The following is a 20,219-nucleotide window of genomic DNA, read 5'->3' as shown; positions in this document are numbered from 1 at the left end:
GAGGGCAGTGATACTGAGGGCCACCCCATGGTTTAGTTAAGTGCAAGAAATAGTGCTTTATATTTGGAAATCCCAGAACAAGGAGAAGTATTCTCTAGGTAAGAATTTTCCATCCTGGAAGAATTAGAATGAGATGTCATTGCTAATTGGATTAGAATAATCATAGCACTTACAGAAAATTGTTAATGCAGTTTGCTATCTACAAGGGCTTGTTTGTGAGAAGACTGTTTTTTTTGGTCTCTTTTATTGGGCCCAGCTAACTAGACGTGGCCTTACACAGTATCACAGTTTTCTGGGCACCACAGCTTTTCACCAATGTAAAAGGTTATGTATGGTATGAAGACACACAGCAGGCACATACAGACTTAAAAATTACTGTCACCTTGGAATGCCATGGTGGCCAAAACCATTTTCTTTATTTCTGTCATGTACATCCCAAGTGAACATTTTTCTGTTTTGTTTTGTTTTTATATAGTCCAGAAAGTGAAAATAGAGGCTCCTACCAGTTAATCTGGAACTTCCCTTAAGTTTTCTGCTCCCCTCCATATTTGGTCCTCATCTCTCAGGATATGACATAAGAGTAACGAAAGGTTGTTTCCATGAGCTTACTAACCATCTGTATTTCCTGTTCATAGTTGGATTTGATCACAGATCTCTTGGGCACACCATCACTGGAAGCAATGAGGACGGCTTGTGAAGGCGCTAAGGCACACATACTCAGGGGTCCTCATAAACAGGTGAGAGGAGACAGGGGGGCCTTGTATTTGGTCACCATCTGTTTGGGCAGAGTTTCCCTCCCACAGAATAACGAGATGAGAATTTTTAAACAAAAACATTACATGTATGTTTTATTAATTTTTTTTTAATGTCATGGCCATAGGTAAAATGTTAAACTATTTGTCAAACCCAATAGGATATAGTAATTCCCGGTGCTGTAGGAGAAAGTATTTTTGTAGTACCTTTGCTAGTAAATGACCTCTGGCTTTGGTCTCCTGGTTTTTGCCTTGTTGGGGACAAGTTACCGGGGGTGGAGCCTTGACCTCCGTACCATAACCTTGTATATGTGTATCAAGCTGTCATTTTCACATACTGAGCCAAAATACCCGGTATCTCTTATTCCAGCGAGGAATGTGAAACTGTTTCTATTGCACTCTTTCCACTAACACAGAATTAGATGTGAATGTTATTAGAAAAGAAGTATGAAGAGAGATTGCCAGATTTGCACTGATCAATATTACTTGCAACCAGCCAAGTCACTGCTGAGAAAGATGAGATGGTTATTATCTCCACCCTGTTGATTGAGCAGCATTTTTAGAAGCACTTTCCTAATCTCCTTGGGAAAACAGCTTAATGATGTGAAGAATGAGTAAGGGGAATACTTTTCCTAGGAACAACAAACCGAGACAGAAGGGAGAATGCTTGACCAAGGAGCCTCGGCAACTCTTCCCTGGGCTTCACCTTGCTTTCTTTTACAATGGACATTGAGATGATCTGATTGATCGTTAGAAGATCTGGTTGATGTAATTGATAGACCAAGTGACAGACCGAGTTTGGCAGTCCTCAGATTACCTGCCAGACATTTGATCAAGGTGTTGCCTTTTCTTTGGAGTTCCCTGTCTATGATTCTGGTGTGAATCTGGAGCTTCCATTTTTACAGGCAAAAAAGGCAATGGGTAAAGCGTGTTATATTCTAAAACCAGCCTGAATTGTAGATTTACTACTAGAGATGGTGTTTTAAACAGCCCCCTGCTGGGTACATCTTTCTGAAATGATGAGGTCGCTGACTCCCTTAGAAGAGCATAGTCTCAACCTAGAGGAAGGTTTATATTCAAAGAAAGATCTAACAAGATCTGTTATATTCAATTTACTGGCCAGTATCAGGGATATTAAACTAGTTTATCAATACCTGGCATATATACCTTCAAAGGAGATTTTTTTAAAATTTTGTTTGTATATTTGCAGGTAAATATGGGTACATGTAAAATAAAAATTGTACAGAGTTAGTCATTCTCAGCTACCTCCACGTCATCCTAGTCTCCTCTGGATTAATTTGAGAATATTTTTCCAGACATTTTTCTATGCATTTGTACAAACAGAAATATATCCTATTGTTTGTTGGGACTTTTTAAAAAATACACATATACAGAAGGAAAACCTAATTGGCTATCTTCTTAAAGTCACAGATTACTGCCTCAAATTAATATACTTGTGTTGGTTGATTAATATACATCCTTCCAGGTGGTTTATCAGTCAGGATTCTTTCCACTGAAACTCAGTTAAAGCTGACTGAAGCCAAAAAGGATACTTAACTTAGGGCTCATGTAACTGAAAAGTCTTGAGCTACCACTGACTTTGGGCTCTGCTGGATTCAGGTAGTCAGATGACATTTCATACCAAAACTTTGCCTCTCTTCTGTTCTGTTTTCCTGTATTTTGGCTTCATTTTCAGAACAGGCTTTCCCCCATGAGTTGGCCAAAATGGAGCCAACAGTCTAGGCCTACGTTCTATTAGCATATCAATCCAGGAAAGAGCTTTCACAACTAGATTCATAAAAGTATTTGGAGGGTCTCTGATTCTGTTAGGAATGTACTTGGTCATGAGGAATGGAAAACCTTGCTTGTGTGTTAGTCGCTTAGTCATGTCCAACTCTGTGCGACCCCATAGACTGTAGTCTACTAGGCTCCTCTGTCTATGGGATTCTCCAGGCAAGCATACTGGAGTGGGTTGCCATTTTCTTCTCCAGGGGATCTTCTGACCCAGGGATTGAACCTGAGTCTCCTGCATTGCAGGCAGATTCCTTACCATCTGAGCTACAGGGAAATCCCCAAAACCTTGCTTATACTGGTTTAAAGAAATAGAAGTTTATTTTTACCTCATATCAAAGTCCCAGAGGTAGGCAGTCTGGTGATGGCGTCGCAGCTCAATTATGTCATCGAGGATCTATTTTTTTTCTTTCTTTTTTCACCTTTGGCATGTGACTTCATACTCTCTTTCCTATTGCCTCATAGTCACAAAATGACAATAGCTTTTCCACAACCATATCCATATTCAGTGCAGGAAAGCAGAGCAAAGAGGGAGCACTAGCAGTATCTGTTCCTTTTCTCAGGAAAGCAAACGTTTTCCCAGAAGCCTGCCTAGCAAACCTCTGCTTATGTGTTATTGTCCAGAACTGTATGGCATGTGGCCTCTCAGAAGGCAAGAAAGGCGTTTTTAAAAAAAAGAAAAAAGTGTTTTTTCTATCCCAGTTAATAAGAGTAGAGATAAAGGATAAAAGGGTTGGGAGGGTGCATTGGGTTAGCCAGCCATTGACTGTTCCAACCTGTTTTACTATGTACATCATCCTGGCAGCAGAGGTGGTGCTCAGGACATCATTTGATTGGCCAAGCCCTCTGCTCATCTTTGCAGCTGGGAGACTGAAATCAAGCCCCGCTGAATCACTTGACCTGAGAGTGAGAAAGGGAGTTGGGTCCCTTAAGGTTAGGAAATAATGGGCAGACAGGAACACTGGTATTTTCTATGTATTGACTCTTTTCTACAACTCATGACGTGAGTTTGAGTAGGCTCCGGGAGTTGGTGATGGGTAGGGAAGCCTGGCATGCTGCAGTCCATGGGGTCGCAAAGGGTCAGATGCGACTGAACTGAACTACAACTCAAGATCTTGGATGAAGGGAATCTTAGCTGCCACGGCCCAGGAATCTTATTAAGGCAGATACTTGTTGAGGCTCTGCTGTGTTGATAGGATTGAGAAGTCTCCTACCAGCCCTTAGTCCCTTTGTTCATGTCATAAGGTTGAGAGCTTCATTTTTCCTCAGATTGTTCTCAGCTAATTGTGTCAGATACAAGTAAAATATTTTCACTGAGGTGAAAATAGTCCCATCTCCTGTCAGGGACTTTATCTTCCAGTTAAGAGAATCAGAGTACTGTAGAGAGTTCATGCATTTCAGACTTATTATTTTTCAGATGGGGGTTTCTTTTGTGTAACCCCAAAGTGCTTACTGTAGTGCACGCACACGGTGCAGTTCAGTTCATGCTGCTGACTGATGAGCGCAGGTTCTCTGCTGCCAGGTAAAGAGTATCAGGAATCTCCAACGGGCCTTGCACAGCCTGGCCGACTCTGCTGCGGTGACCACACTCTGAAGTTGGCTCTTGATAACTGGCATCTATCACCCAGGGCCTCTCGCTCGAGCCAGGGGCTAATCCTTGCTTCATTTCAGTGGCAATTACTCATAGTCGTTACTGGAGCACTCTTCATAACCCTTCCTGTGCTCATGACTCGGCACGGCACCCGCTCACTCCTGCATGGCCTGAGTGACTTACAAACTTGAAGAACAACAGAAAATGGACCCATATATAATGGATCCATATATTTCAGAGGGAGAAAAGTAATGTGTGTGAGTATTGGGGGAGTTGGCAGAACCTTTTTTCCAAAGGAGATGTTTAAGGCATATTTCTAAGCATTCTGGGCCTCCTCGTGGTTCAGCAGTAAAGAATCCGCCCACAAGGCAGGAGATGCAGGTCGAGAAGATCCTCTAGAGCAGGGCATGGCCACCCACTCCAGGATTCTTGCCTGGAGAATCCCATGGACCGAGGAGCCTGTCGGGCTACACTCTGTGGGGTTGCAAAGAGTTGGACATGACTGAAGCAACTGAGCAGCAGCAGCTGAACTTCTACTTTTTCTTATTCAAATTGATTCTATTGCACTTGAGGAGAAATTCAAACTTCTTAGCATTGGCTCCACAGAGTGCAGAAAAAAAAAGAAATGCAGCATTTGTAGTATTGCATCTTTCCTGTGGAGCCAAGGCTAAGTTATTGATAGTTATCGTTCGGGAAAGGTATTGGCATGACTGAACTGCGTCTTCTTTTTCTCTGGGCCTCTTTTTAACATCCATTTATAAACACAGAAAAGGAGAAAGCATACCAAATTACTGTTAAGGCTGAAATGAAACTTAGGGTTATTTTTAATGTATCTGTTGGGGTATACTTCTATAAAGAAAAATAATATTGGGGGGAGGGTGGATTTGTAATATTTCAGGTAGCCTTAAACATCCACTCTTGATTTTCACAAATTCCCCATCCCATATCCATTTGTCCTCCAGTCATAAATTTTGCCTTCTAATTTATCTTAGATCCTCTATTCAGTGGCCTCTAGAACTGCTTGTTCATGTTTTCCTTGCCCACCAGAGAGGTGTTAATCATCTCTGTTGTCTCAGCATCTAGCCCAGGACCTGGCACTTCGTGGATGTCAGGATTAGCAGCGATGTTGGTAGGTAGGCAGGTCTGTACTGGAGTAGTATAATGGATGAGGGAGCCAAAGCAAGTCACTTACCTGAGTCTAGTGATGGCAGAGTTAAAACTTGAAGCCACATTTTCTAGTACTTATTCCAGTATTTAGTATTACCTTCCTTAAGGCATAACCTGCCTCCACCACAAAAATGGGATGAGGGGTAGATTCACTTTGAGAGTGGAAGGAAAAGAATTACTTACGGGGAGACATTTTGGTCAGTAAAAACTGACTGGAATTTGGCTGTCTGCCTATACAAATCAGTGAAAAAGAGGACAACTATTCAGTTAAACCAAGAATCAGAATCTTTCAAGATTATCAAATGACTTCATTTTCTACGATAAAAAAATTCTTAAAGAAAATATGTGTAAGTTAAATCGTAGGTTAAAACCTTTTCCCTACACTCTCCACAACCCCCACTCCTTCTCTTGACTAACACAAATAATTTTAGAGCTGCCATAGGCTTGCATATTTACTCGTTGGTGAATGCACCCAGGAGTAGTAAACTGGTCTACAAATACCTGAATGCCAACTATGTATGAGTTCTGTGAGCATAGTGCTTTTCATCTGTAGTAATCCTATCAAGTATTGTACAGTTAGAACAAAACTTCAGAGATTGTTTAGTCCAGCCTCCTCTTTTTAGGGAACTGAGATTCAGACATGTTGATTAGTTAGTGAAGTAGAACTCCCATCTCCTTCTATCTCCTGTTAACTCAGGATCCTAAAGAAAACATCTGTAAGGTGAATAATTATCCTCTGGTGATTCTGAGGTGTCTTCTTATTCTTGTTGGATTTTCCTATACGGCTTAACTGTTGCAAGGAGGCAGATACATAGAATACTTGATGCTAGTAGTTGTCATGGCAGGATTCTAAGGCTGTGGTCAAGATACAAGGGGACCTTTCAGTGTTACTTGAGTGAGAGAGCAGTGACACCATTCATCTGCCAAGCAGCAAACTAACAGCTTTATAAGCTCTGTGGCTTCCAGGCTCATTAGAATCATCTTCCTGCCTCAGTGCAAAAGGGTTAGATATGGGTGTGTGGATATGCCTGCCACTTACTAATACAAAAGACAATTACTGAGTGAGTAATCAGTGCTAAAGGCAGTATGGCTGGAACCAGCAAAAGCAGTGTCATGCTTTCTTAGAAGACTCTAAATTCCTGAGTGTCCTAAAGCTCCTTCAGCATTTTGGCAACTTTATGGTAATGTTGACATAAGACATCGTTCACATGCTTACTTGCACAGTTTACTTGCAAGTGGCCGAGGCTGTTAATCTTTTCTCCCATCCCTTGGCATGTTTGGTTTTCCCTTGCCAAAGTGTGTATAATATAAGGCTAATAGGGGTTTCATATTTGCAGGATTACCTTTCAGTTTTCATAGGCTCTTTTGTACTCTGACCTTCAATGGGTAATCATGCAATATAAAATATGCACTGAAAGTCAGTTGTTGCTTTTGAAGACTGGTTAATGAGGGGAATACTCATCTCCTTTGAGTTGAGATTTCTCTGCACACATCTTTAGAGCTGGGTACTTAACTTGTCATAAATTGGTTCTATTCCACATCTACTTACACAAAGACTCGCTCACATATTTGAATTCTTTATTTTTTTGCAGCCATCTCTTCCTGTACTTTATACCCTGTCTAGCCAGGCTACACATGAAGCTGTTCATCTCCTTTGTAGGATGTTGGTCTTTGATCCAGTAAGTAGTGTTTGTTTTTATGTTATTTTAATGAATTAAAAATGTGTTCTAAGAAAAATATCCTGGCTTTGAACAGATGGGCAATGTAAATAATGACTTTTTAAAAGATAACTCATGTAATTGGGGCCTGAAGTTTATCATGCTCCCCCATCACAAAGAAGTTCGAGTAGTAACACATAATACTACGTGAAGAGAGAGAAGGAAGGGCATCATCCTTATTTATCTCAATATTTGTAAAAGGAGTTTGACACCAGGCTAAGTTAGGGGAAATTTTTTTTAACATTACTTGAAAAAAATCTGCCCATTGTATTGCATAAGGAAGTATTTACTCTGGGTTTTCAGTTCAGTCGCTCAGTTGTGTCCAGTTCTTTGCAACCCTGTGGACAGCATGCCAGGCTTCCCTGTCCTTCACCAACTCCCGGAGCTTGCTCAAACTCCTGTCCTTTGAGTTGGTGATGCCATCCAATCATCTGATCCTCTGTCATCCCCTTCTCCTCCTGCCTTCAGTCTTTCCCAGCATCAGGGTCTTTTCCAATGAGTCAGTTCTTTGCATCAGGAGGCCAACGTATTGAAGCTTCAGCATCAGTCCTTCCAGTGAATATTCAGGGCTGATTTCCTTTAGGATAGATTGGTTGGATCTACCTGCAGTCCAAGGGACTCTCAAGAGTCTTCTCCAACACCACAGTTCAAAAGCATCAGTTCTTTGGCACTCAGCTTTCTTTATGGTCCAACTGTCACGTTCATACATGACTACTGGAAAAACCATAGCTTTGACTAGACAGACCTTTGTTGGTAAAGTAGTATCTCTGCATTTTAATATGCTGTCTAGGTTTATCATAACATTTCAAATGGTGGCTTTTCTAAATGCCATTTCTAGACCTGACTCCTCTGGGGCAAAGTTCAGTTCTTCATTTATTCATCTGAAAAATATTTATCACGTCTGTGCCAATAACTATTGTCAAAGAAGATTTTTTTAAATGAAAGCATTTAGAAAATTTTACTTGCCAAGAGTACATGGAAGTCACCAATACAAAACACAACAGATATTTAAAGGGAAAAAATACCCACAAAATTACCAGTTAGGTTTACACTGGTTTGTTCACAGTGAGAAACAGCAGCTTTGTACCTGATTATTAAATCTGCAAAGGTTAGAACAAAGATTAGGGATAAAAATGATTTGTTAGGGAGTCCAGGTCTGTAGGAAACAGGGTTTTTTTACTTGAGGGACCAGAATGCTAGCAAGGTCATGCTCAAAATCCTCCAAGCCAGGCTTCAACAGTATGTGAACCGAGAACTTCCAGATCTTCAAGCTGGATTTAGAAAAGGCAGATGAGCCAGAGATCAAATTGCCAACTTCTGTTGGATCATAGGAAAAGCATGAGAATTCCAAAAAAACATCTACTTTGTTTCACTGACTACACTAAAGCCTTTGACTATGTGGATCACAAGAAACTGGAAAATTCTTCAAGTGATGAGAATAGCAGACCACCTTACCTGCCTCCTGAGAACCTGTATGAAGGCCAAGAAGCAACAGTTAGAACTGGACATGGACCAGCAGACTGATTCCAGATTGGGAAAGGAGTACATAAAGGCTGTATATTGTCACCCTGCTTATTTAACTTACATGCAGAGTACATCATGCAAATGCTGGACTGGATGAAGCACAAGCTGGAATCAAGATGGCCGGGAGAAATATCAACAGCCTCAGATATGCAGGTGACATGACCCTTACAGCAGAAAGTGAAGAGGAACTAAAAGAGCCTCTTGGTGAAGGTGAAAGAGGAAGAGAGTGAAAAAGCTGCCTCAAAACTCAACATTCAAAAAACAGCATCATGGCATCTGGTCCCATCACTTCATGGCAAATACATGGGGAAACAATGGAAATAGTAAAAGACTTATTTTCTTGGGCTCCAAAATCACTGTAGGTGGTGACTGGAGCCATAAAATTAAAAGACGCTTACTCCTTGGAAGGAAAGCTACGACAGACGTGGACAACGTACTAAAAAGCAGAGACATCATTTTACCAACAAAGGTCTGTCTAGTCAAAGCTATGGTTTTTCCAGTAGTCATGAATGGATTTAAGAGTTGGTCCATAAAGAAGGCTGAGCACCAGAGAACTGATACCTTTGATTCATGGTGTTGGAGAAGACTCTTGAGAGTCCCTTGGACTGCAAGGAGATCCAACCAGTCCATCCTAAAGGAAATCAATCCTGAATAGTTACTGAAGGACTGATGCTGAAATTCCAATACTTTGGCCATCTGATGTGAAGAACTGACTCATTGGAAAAGACCCTGATGCTGGGGAAGATTGAAGGCAGGAGGAGATGGGGACAACAGAGGATGAGATGGTTGGATAGCATCACCAATTCAATAGACATGAATTTGAGCAAATTCTGGGAGATGGTGAAGGACAGGGAAGCCTGACATGCTGCAGTCCATGTGGTCGCAGAGAGTCAGGCACAACTAAGTGGCTGAACAAGAACCAGTCAGAGTGATCAAGTTATTGCTATCACATCTCCTGGTACAAAGTGGATTTTTTGTTTGGTATTTTCCTTTTGTTTGTTTACTTTGGTATATGAGGTTCTTAGTGATCAGGGAGCAAGACAAAGTGGCAGTTATTTTGCACAGTCCCTTCTTGTGGTCAAGTTCCTGCCATTAAGGACAGTTTCAGCCACATAACTTGCTGAATGAGCTGGTGATTTAGTGTCATTAGTTTGCTATTTTATTTGGCAAGTTTATCTATATAGCTTTCACAGGAGATTTTGATTAATACATAAAGACCTTTTGTATGGTTAACAAAACTAGAGGCACATGAATTTCAGGTTTCAAAGGTAATTTCTCTCTGCCCATAGAGGATTTTCTAAAAGCCCTGAGGTTAAATTTATTTGTCAAGCATATGTTACTCTCTTTATTAGTTCTACTTAGATTAGGAATGAGGAACCATGTAATTCACCTGTCCCAGGTTTTACCTGCACTTCTTGTAGCTGTAAGGTATCCTCTTTCTCTGAGATCCCACGTTTATTAATGACCGTGACCTGCTGAGAGCTCATAGTCTTTACAGCTCTAGGGCCCTTTTCCTAAGCCACAGATTGGATGCCACGTTCATCTCCCCAGAGGCCTTTCAGATGTCAGTTCTGCATGTGAAATGTAGTCCTTATTCTTCAGCAGTGGGATTGTCACACTTAATTAAATGAAACTTCTGGTGTGGTCATAGTTACAAATTAGATTTATGTACAAAAAGGTTTGATTTATCTAGTAAGGAGGATAGGGTCTTACTGAATTTAGTTTATGAATGATTTATTAGGGATTCTTTTCTTTCTAGTTACTAGAGCTCCGTATCTAGCTTAAAGAATGTTTCATTCTGATTTTGTTCTGTTAAATTTGAGAATTAATGATACATTAGAAAGAAAGAAATGAGATTTTTTTTAAGCCATTAAAATAGAACATTAGCCATAATTAAATAAGTTTATTTAATCCATTTAGTCTGAAGTAGTTAATTCTTATTTTGTTGATCTTGGGTTAAGCAGTCTATTACCTCGCGTCTGCTCCTTGTGGCTGTCTGTAGTGATGATAAGCAGCTGTACCCATGAGTTTGTACCCCAGAGACAACAGTCAGGAGTACCTGATCACATTTCTTTACAGAGATCCTTGTGATGGTTCATATGGAAGACTCAACTCCTAATCTTTATCTTGTAGCAGGAGCCTTTAGGCAAATATAAGGAAAAAGCAGAAACAACCAGGGGATGATGAGATGAAAAGGCGCTGGTTCTTTTATTATAATAATACCAACAATACTGAAAGGGATGGAGTACAATAAATAATTTTAAAAGATGTGATTAACCATTACCTCAAAATAGTGAAGACATTAAACAAATCTCCAGAGACCTTAATTTATCTAAAGACAACAGTGATAAGCAATATTTTAAAAGTACAACAATAATTATTAGGAATTTAGACAATTATTCACTTTTTTCTCTTGATGAACAAAAGCATATCTGTTATCTTAATATGCACATCTTTCTTTCATCACACATTTCTTTTATGCTTTTTAAATACATATGTACTTTAACGCAAAGGTATTTGCCATCTTTTTTTTTAACTGTTTGTTGATGGCTGCTAAATAATATATTAATTAAGAGCCTGCATATATTAAAATTATGTTGCCCATATATCCAAGACCACATATTAACTCAATATTAGTAAGGTCTTAATGTTAACTAAAAATTAGGAGTTTACATTTTAAGTTGACTCATTAAGTCTTTAGAATTTTTAGCATACAAAAAATTAATTTCTTTTTAGAAACACATTACCTATTATCATTTATCTAATTTAGTTGAACACGTAATTTTTCCAGTAGGAAAAAAATTCAAAATGATTAGGCTTTTTATGAAGGGAAAAAAACCTAAAATTTATATAAACCAGAATATTGTATTAGCATTATTTGTACATGACTGTAAAATCAGAAAGAAAACAGGTGGATGTTTTTAAATTTTTATTAACTATTAACTCATACTGATTTGTCCAGAGAGTCGTATACAATTATTAAAACTTTTAAGTTGTTTATGAGAAGTATTTTGCTTACTTTGTGGTCTAGGAATTAAGTAATAGTATTAACTCACAATTAAAGCTTTTTTAATCTTTGAGTTACAACTTGAGCAAGAAAAAATTTATAAAGAGCCAAAATACTTCATTCATAGGGAAGAATAATGTTTTTATATCTTTCCATTTCTTTTTATAGTCTTTAACATGTTGTTATTGTTTCTAAAAGCCAGTTGCAATAGGAGTTTGCTCCATTTGATTTTAAGAGATCTCATAATATGATGTATTAACTCCTCTCAGAAGTATACAAAGTATATCCATTTATATTTGTAAAATGGAAAATTTTATCACTCTTATTCAAAACTTAGAAGAGCCAATTTTGATAAAGCAACAGAATCTCATAAAAACAAGTATCCATACCTATTACAGATGTTGATCAAGAAACAAGATGTAATTATGACATAGAGGACATAATTATGTAACACCAGATACTTCAAAAGAACATCACTATTAAATCTGAGAAGTTTTGTGATTTTTTTTTTTCACTTCAAAGAGACTTTGTTTAGAGAAATGAAAATTGATCACTGCATGCTAGGGATTTGATTTACTTTTTGTTCAAAGGCTTTTCTTTTGTAAAGCCTCTGAGACACTTCAGAGGACCCAGGCCTAGTACCCACAGAACATACAACATACAGAATGCCATCCATAGTTAGGAAAACACCAAAATCTCTCCAGGTATGCATCTGAAATTTTAGGAGATACCAGAATCCCTAGACAGACAAGACTGACAGTGAAACCAGGTTCCATCTGCTGGTTCACAGCTGACAGGGACCCAGTTTCTGACATCTGCCGCCTGACAGAAATGACTTAATGGTTGTATGATAAAACCCAGATTCAGTCACTGCTGCTACCAGTTTTGACATGATCAGCCATGCTCACTCAGAAACAGAAATAGACTTGGCCAGTAACCAGTGAGCAAAAGCCAAAGAGCTCTCGACCCTGCATGTGAGCCTGGCTGGAGATGCTGTGGCCTCAGAAGGGTCCAGAACCAGGCAAGGTGCACTGTCCTGTATTTTTTGGTTCTGACAGTAGACCTTGATCCCAGCAGAGCCTCTGGGAATAGTTGGACTCATTTAGGAAAAAAGAAAAGGTTTAGTTGCTAAGCATGTTAGTGTGTCAGACTTTAGAAATGCTGTCACCAAATAACAAAACATAAGCAGCAAAAGGAACAAAACCGGGTTGTAAAGTTCACATTCAACTCTTCTTGGTAGGTCAACAGCCGATTTCTCTTGTTACCGTATCCCAAAAGGTCATGACATGGCTTTTTAATATTAGCATAGCAAAAAATCAGAGATAATGTGTTTTTCTAGGGAATCCAGGTTTAGGGAAATACTTAACATTCTATTATTTGAGGGACCAGAATCAGTTGGAGGATCCAGTTATTTTGGGTTTGAATGCAAATGGTTTTCTCATTTTTCGTTGTGTTATGTGAGGTGCTGGCAGACTGGAAGCAGGGCAGAGGGTCAGTTTGTGTTCTCCTCTCTACTACTGAATCATCCTTAAATCCTTTAAAATCCACTGACATATCCACTGAGCTACAAGAAGGGACAGCTTTATTCTTTTTTCATGGAGAAGCAAGTTTAAAAGTTTATGGTGTATGTAACTGGAAACTAGTACACTCAGTATTCTGATCTGAAGTGCCAGAAAACCCCAGGCTGCTGATACTCACCCTGGGATGGATATCAGAACGTGGCATGCAGGCTATTAGCTGCTGCCTAACCCCGGCAGCTTTCAGTCAGGCTTTTGCTCAAGTTGATTTGGTGTCCAGGAGGATAAAAGTTTCAAGCAGCTTTGTAAAATTGCCACCATGCTCACATCTAAGTGCTGAAACATATTTAGAAAATACAACTGTTACTTAAAATGTAAATGTATCCCTTCCAAAGCATTGCATATTTAAATGTCATGATATTTATCATTTTTGACCCTGCACACATCCATTTCAAGGTAGGAAACTTTTCAGGATTTTAGCAGAAAGTCATTTCTAAGTGCTTTCTGGCAGCGTGTGGTGGTTTATAACAGTAGCTTCTTGTCTTATGTCAAAAACTCCCTTTACTGCTGTATTACCTGCCTCTAAATTCAATTATCCTCTTACCCTCAACCATCTGCAGTCACTCCTGTATGCAGGATGTACCGTACGTAAATTAAGTGTAAAGTTGTATAAGTGTAAAGTTATATAAAGCAGCCACTGTGGCTCATGAAAGATCCTGTATGGACAGTTCTGTTTATCTGTAGTGTTGATGTGCTGGTCTCTCAATTTGATTTCAGTCCAAAAGAATATCCGCTAAGGATGCCTTAGCCCACCCCTACCTAGATGAAGGGCGACTACGATATCACACGTGTATGTGTAAATGTTGCTTTTCCACCTCTACTGGAAGAGTTTATACCAGTGACTTTGAGCCCGTCACCAACCCCAAATTCGATGACACTTTTGAGAAGAACCTCAGTTCTGTTCGACAGGTTAAAGGTGAGTGTGTTCTTTGGCTTTCCGCCAGGTGGGATGACTCTAACATTTTCTGTTATGTAACTGTGGAAAGCTGAGGTCTGGATGGTGATCAAAGCTCCTTTATATGTTTATTTTTAAAAACTTGCATATAGCCGTTTGTCCAGAGTATATAAGCCAAGAAAGCTATGTGTGTTATAAAAACATTGATTTTATATCCAAGGGAAGGTCTGGCAGAGGAATGAACATTTTGTTCTTGTTTTTAGAGCTGACTTACTGTGACTCAATATATTTAATATGTATTCACTCAGTGTGATTGCATGGAATGAAACATATTGGACTTTTTTATATAACATGCAAAGCTTTAAAAAGAATAAACAGCCACTGAGGGAATCATTCCTTAGATGATGACAAGAAGAGGATTTCTGATAGTCTAGTCATAAAATATCCTGACACAATCTCCTATTGGGGTGGGGGTTAATGATATCCAAAATTCTGAGTGGTTTTAAGTGTCTGCTCTAGGACATTTTAGAAAAGAATTGTCCCCAAAGTGACCAGCCTGAAACTATGTACCTAAATACCAACTCAGGTTTTTTAAGTGATTTTCAAAAAGGCAATAATTACCAGCAGTTTAGAAGAGCTCCTGTATAATGCCAACCCAGTAGAGGCACTCTCAAATTTATACACTATTTTACACCTCCCACGGGTGGGATTTCCAGCCCCTGTAATGCCACTTTGGGAGCGTTGGCCTGCATTTAGCAGCACCTGTCGTCTTGGTTTCAGGAAAGTTCCACTGAATTCTGCCCGAGAGATGACGTGTGTGCTTGGTTTAACTAAACCACTAGGAAATGCCGTTCAGATGCTGACTAGAGTTAAGCCAAGAATCCACTGCTCCCAGGCCTGCAAATTGGCATGGGTTGTATGATGTTTGTTTTCTCCACAGAAATCATTCACCAGTTCATTTTGGAACAGCAGAAAGGAAACCGAGTGCCTCTCTGCATCAACCCTCAGTCCGCTGCTTTTAAGAGCTTTATTAGGTAACTGTGTGTAACTCAAACTTCCTTGTTAGAATTGAAAGGATGCCACTGTGAGTTTATTATTCAGCGTATTTCTTGTTTTATTTAGATTAGATAACATGAATAAAAGGTCCAACAGAAAGTTTCTGAGTTTTGGCTTTACTCAAAAGCACATGTAAAATGTGAACATGTGTTTCCACTCTCACTTCAGTTCACTGTGGTTGCCTTGGCAGTTTTTCCCCAGATGACCATTATGCTGCCTGATCAAGTGCGTGGGGATCGTCCTTCTGCAGCAGCCACTGTCCTGGAGTTGGACGTGGTCACTTCAGTTCCCACTACCATCCCCACCACCTTAATGATAACTGCAAGCAAGAAAATCATATTTTATAGGTGGACTGCTGATATATCTTTAGTAAAGAAGCCAACAGTCTGATTGGCTCAAGAGCTATAAGCCTCCTCTAGAACCTAGCAAGCCTCATGCTCTGTTTGTCCTTTTCTTCTTCATTTCTTTTCCCTGACTCCTTGTATCAATCATGGTCCAACAGGAGAAAGAAACCCATCTAGTAATACGAACAGGGAACATTTAATAACAAGCATTAACTAGGAAAAGATGGCAAACCACTCAAAGGTCTGGAAGAGGATGCTGAGGAGTCCAAAGTAGCAAATGCAGAAAAGCAAGCGCTCCCTCTGGACCAGGGAGAGTGAACAGAGAGAAACTCAGAACTCAGAGGAAGCCCCTCCATCCCAGGCTAAGATTTGGACCTCTTTGGAGAGTAGCTAGCTGCCACAGGAACACAGCATTGAGGGTGGTGAAGAAACTTTTCAAAAGGGGTGGGCTGAGCTGGTGCATCACAGAGCCTGCTGGGAACAGAGAAAGTTGGGTAGACCGAAGGCCCCCCCCCCCCCAGAAAAAAGGCACACCAGAACCTGGAAGGAAAGCAGCTTCCTAACGCCGTGGCCTTGCAGCGCCCCTCGGGCGCCCTCTGTTGACAAAGGCTTACATCAGGCCGGGCGGCAAAGGAAAAAGGTGTACAGGTCTGGCTGGGGTATCCCAGAGCAGCGTGTAGGGGGTCTTTGACCTGAGAGGCCGTGCTCTTCCTGCCCTTCTCCCACTCCTTTTTCCTCTCCTCCTCGCTTCTCTTTCCCTTCCCCTCACACTTCCTCCTTTTAAGTGGCCTGGATATAGTGTTGAAGGGGATTGAATTTACTGAACCAAGGTCAAGAATTTTTTAGTCGTCTTTCATTCCTTCCATGTATGTTTCCTTAGAAAGAAGGAATGAAGTTGCATTTTTACTTCTCTGTGGTTTTAAATTACTTTGTTTTAAATTTTTCCCTAAGAGTCAGTGACCCAGTCAGTCAAGTGTTTTAATGCCTTTCAGGTGCAAGTTATTCATTATCCTGGGCCCCAAGGAAGCAGGGTGACACCAGCTGCCTCGAGTCTGTAATCTTAGTCGGCAACATTAGACAGACAACATTAGACAGACCTGTGAAATAACCGACAAAACAGATCTGTGGATAACAAGTGCTAAATGATTATCAGTTAAAACTTGATAAAAGAATGCTTATGAGGCTCATTCAAAATAGGTCCCCACTTAAAATCACCTTATTTTGAGAAGCTACTTTTAAATGGATAATTCTGTATCCTTTAATATTATTTTCCCAGTTGATTATAGGCATTATTATTTATAATAGCTTCCATTCGTATTATGAAGTAGGCACCGTGGAAAGCACGTTACACAGACTATCTCATTTATTCACCCCCATATCCTCTGGAGGTGGATAGATAGAAGCACCGTTAGAGAAGTGAAACAGGTAAAACTCCCTATTTTTTTTTTTTTTAAGAGGAAGAGGGGGAAACAGGCAGCAGTGAACTCCCTTTGTGGTGCTTACAGCCGGCTCACCGTCTCTCTGTTCTCTTCCAGTTCCACTGTCGCTCAGCCGTCTGAGATGCCCCCATCTCCTCTGGTGTGGGAGTGACGGTGGAAGATAATGTACTACTGAAGATGTTATGTAGCTCTCCACTGGAGTCTGGGATTTGCAATTCTGGAGGTTAATCATGCTTGTACTGTAATTTTACTAATGAAGTTTTAAATTAACAACCACTACTTGTATGATAGGAATAATATTTAGAAATGTTACTAGACTTTTAATCTTGTAAAGTGGTTGTGCTTTTAGAAGAAAAAATATTTTACCCAGAGTTGCACATGTTTTATGAATTTAGTGCAGCTGTTATGGCTCACCTCAGAACAAAAGAGAATTGAACCAAATTTGGGAGTTTGGGGTTTTTGTGTTTGTTTTTTCTTTTTTAAAAATATGAAGTGAGATTGTTCACGCACACACGCAAAGGACAGTCATACATTTTGATATTTGAGCCATTCCTGAAAATTTGGGGTTTTCTAAAACAAAAGAATCTAGAAACCTTGCCTGCGACCAATCATGGAGCCACGTGAGCTGATCGTGGCTGCACCTGGGGGGTGGGGGAGGGGGGCATGCCACCTAATGATCAAGCCCTATAATTAGCTTCTCATTAGAGCCGTGACGGTGATGTGTGCTGTCTAAAATCCAATGTTGTGGGTAGAGAGAATGAGTTTGTGACTAGGAGAGACTAAACTTTTGTTTTCCTTACCCAGTATAAATATATATATATATATTTAATCTATTTTTATTAGAAGTTTTTCTGCTCTTTCTTACATAAAAGAATCCCCAAGCATGCATCTTTCATGTGTGTAAATAATTCATTTCTGGGCTAATTTCAAAAGAATCCCAACATTGCTGTATAGAGAGAGAACTAGCTTGCACATTTTAGGTCTGTGAAATTTTGTGAGACTTTTCCTGCACTGGACAGTAAAAAAAAAATAAAGATAAAAACAAATTAAAAAAAATTTTTAAGCCACAAAAAAAGGCACATAGGGAATTATGTCAAATGTGTTTGTGTCCTTAGGCAAAGCTGTGGGAGTCTTGAAATGTCACAGTAGTAAATAACTTATTACTTTTTGACAAATTCTTTTTTCTGTTGGAACACTGAATTCTTCTGTGCATATGTATATATGAATACAAATTGAAGGCCTCTACCTCCTGGAGTTATACAACTTGGCTTGTTTACCTCCACATGCTGATGATGACTATTTTTTTTTTTTTAAGTTCAATGTGGAGACTTGAAACTTGAATGTCCCTTCCAACTTTTATATTAAAAATAAAAAGACAAGAAAATTGAAGATCGTTTTTCACCTGTACAAGGAATACTAATGGATCGTCTTAAAATTGGTCTAGGAAAAACCTTGGTGTGTGTTATGGACAATTAACTGTTAAAGTTATTGTAAGTTATCTGTATTTAGCAGAGTATTTTCATCTTGAGTGATCTGAGCTGAATTTGAAGACTATTAATAAGTTATGTTTGGAAGTTTTAACTTCAATGAAGTAATTATTTGCTGTGAAAGAAACAAACATTGAATTACTAAACAAAGATGGTGCAATATCTTTGTTTTCTTTTTACGAGGCTCCTGAGAATCAACCCAACTGAAGCATTTCAATTCACTTGAATGAGAAACGTGTTTAGTATCAAAAGAGCCCAAGAAGACACTGGTGTGAAAGGTACAATCTCAGAGGTTGGTCAATTACCGTGGCACACTTACTGGTCACTTTGTACAATGTAGATTTGAAGTACAGTGGTGAAAACATTAAATGTGACATTTGAAAAAGATGTATCAGCCGTTTTATTTCCTTTATTTTCTCTTCAGTATAGCTTGCAGCCTGCATTTGCAAAGTTTTGAGACATTACCTATTTATATTTCCATTTCAACTTTTGAAGAAATTAGTTGTGGGTTTTTTTTTTAACCTTCTCACAGAGACTTTAGATTGCCAAAAACATAACTGAAAACTTATTAACTAATTTCAGAGATACTGTTTATATGCAATTTGAACATCTTTCCAGACCTTAGAGTCAATCTAACCCAGTGGTTTTCGAACTTTTCTTAATCCTATTTTCTTGTGAAATCAAACTCCAATATAGTAGAGTCCATTATATTAAACAAACAAAAGTGGACTGCTCCAAAGCAGCAGACTGCTCAGGGGGCTTGACCCCTCCCTCCGCTTCCTTTCTGCCTCCTGCCCCTGGCATCCTTCCGGCTAAAGAAGTCGTCCCAGCTGGGTGGTGATGTGATCAAGACTCAATGCCAGACTGCCTGTCTGGTACCAGCCTATCGTGTTAGACTGCCTAACTTCAGAATACTTTCCCTGAGGCTGGATAAAGCAAGAATACTCTTGGGGTTGTAGATACCATGTGTACTTCTTCATAGGTAAGTATTAAAGAAAACTTGTTTGACCTATTCCCACTAAAACCTATTCATCTAACCAGGGGGTTGTGCCTTGTTCTTTAATTTAAAATTGTTGATAATTGCAAAAATGTGCAGTGTGTACAGCCAGTAGTCAGTATGGACAGAAAGTCAGGGCTGGAAGCAGCTGCAGTTTGTTTGCAATTTAAGTTATAAGAACCTGGAATATGAAGATAATCTCTTGAGCTAGCTCATAAGATTTGGATTTTCTTTTTCTGTATGGTGAGTAATTTTAAATATTACTTATATTAAAATATATTAAAGAATAGGATGCATAACTTGCATGGATTTTAAATTAAGATAGCTTGTGGTGGTGACTGTTGTCTAGACAGCACAGCAGTAAATGGACACGTTTAGTGTCTTCCCTGCAATGACTCTTCCACCTCTTCTTCCTCAGATCTTTCCTTGGCTTCCGAAACACAACTCTTTTTTTCCTCTTAGGGGCCACAACTCTCCCTTACGGGCTCCTTCCTTTATCCTAACGTGTTGTGTTCTCTGGGCTAGGGATCAGTCCTGGGTTTTCATCCTAAAGTCAATGGTTCTTGACTTGGTCACTTGGTAGAATCACCTGAAGAACTTTCAGAAATTTCACGGCTGCACCCCAGAATCTGGAGGTGAGGTCAGGCATCAATTTGTTGTAGTTTGGTTTTGTCTAAGTCCTTCCAGTGTGCAGCCAAGATCCATTGCTGGACACACTCTCCTTGTGACCTCATCTACCCTCCTGCCTTCGTTGACTGTAAGACAATGACCCCAAATCTTATCTCTATACCCAGATTCTTCTAGGTAGCTACTAGAAATTTCTACTTGGGTATCTTATAGGTCCTCACCCATGTCAAAAATGAAATTAAGGGAC

At 39.6% G+C, this 20,219-nt stretch overlaps 1 protein-coding gene across 2 annotated transcripts in view; it reads left to right on the top strand.

Annotated features, from left to right (window-relative positions):
• Nucleotides 1–18,735, top strand: part of NLK (nemo like kinase) — a 127,810-nt gene extending 109,075 nt beyond the window's left edge. Inside the window, exons 7-11 of one of the 2 annotated variants that reach the window (XM_040243950.1) lie at nucleotides 636–737; nucleotides 6,894–6,980; nucleotides 13,845–14,043; nucleotides 14,963–15,056; nucleotides 16,958–18,735. In XM_040243950.1, coding sequence (XP_040099884.1) covers nucleotides 636–737; nucleotides 6,894–6,980; nucleotides 13,845–14,043; nucleotides 14,963–15,056; nucleotides 16,958–17,012 — 537 coding nt within the window. In that variant the 3' untranslated portion in view covers nucleotides 17,013–18,735. The remainder of the gene's footprint in view (nucleotides 1–635; nucleotides 738–6,893; nucleotides 6,981–13,844; nucleotides 14,044–14,962; nucleotides 15,057–16,957) is intronic. The other variant, XM_040243951.1, reaches the window with a different exon arrangement.
• The last annotated feature ends 1,484 nt before the right edge of the window (nucleotides 18,736–20,219 follow it).

This window comes from Oryx dammah, unplaced genomic scaffold, assembly GCF_014754425.2.
Source record: "Oryx dammah isolate SB20612 unplaced genomic scaffold, SCBI_Odam_1.1 HiC_scaffold_8, whole genome shotgun sequence".
NCBI classification, from domain to species: domain Eukaryota; kingdom Metazoa; phylum Chordata; class Mammalia; order Artiodactyla; family Bovidae; genus Oryx; species Oryx dammah.
The sequence above is the reverse complement of the archived record's forward strand: the minus strand, read 5'-3'. Positions and strand labels throughout refer to the sequence as shown.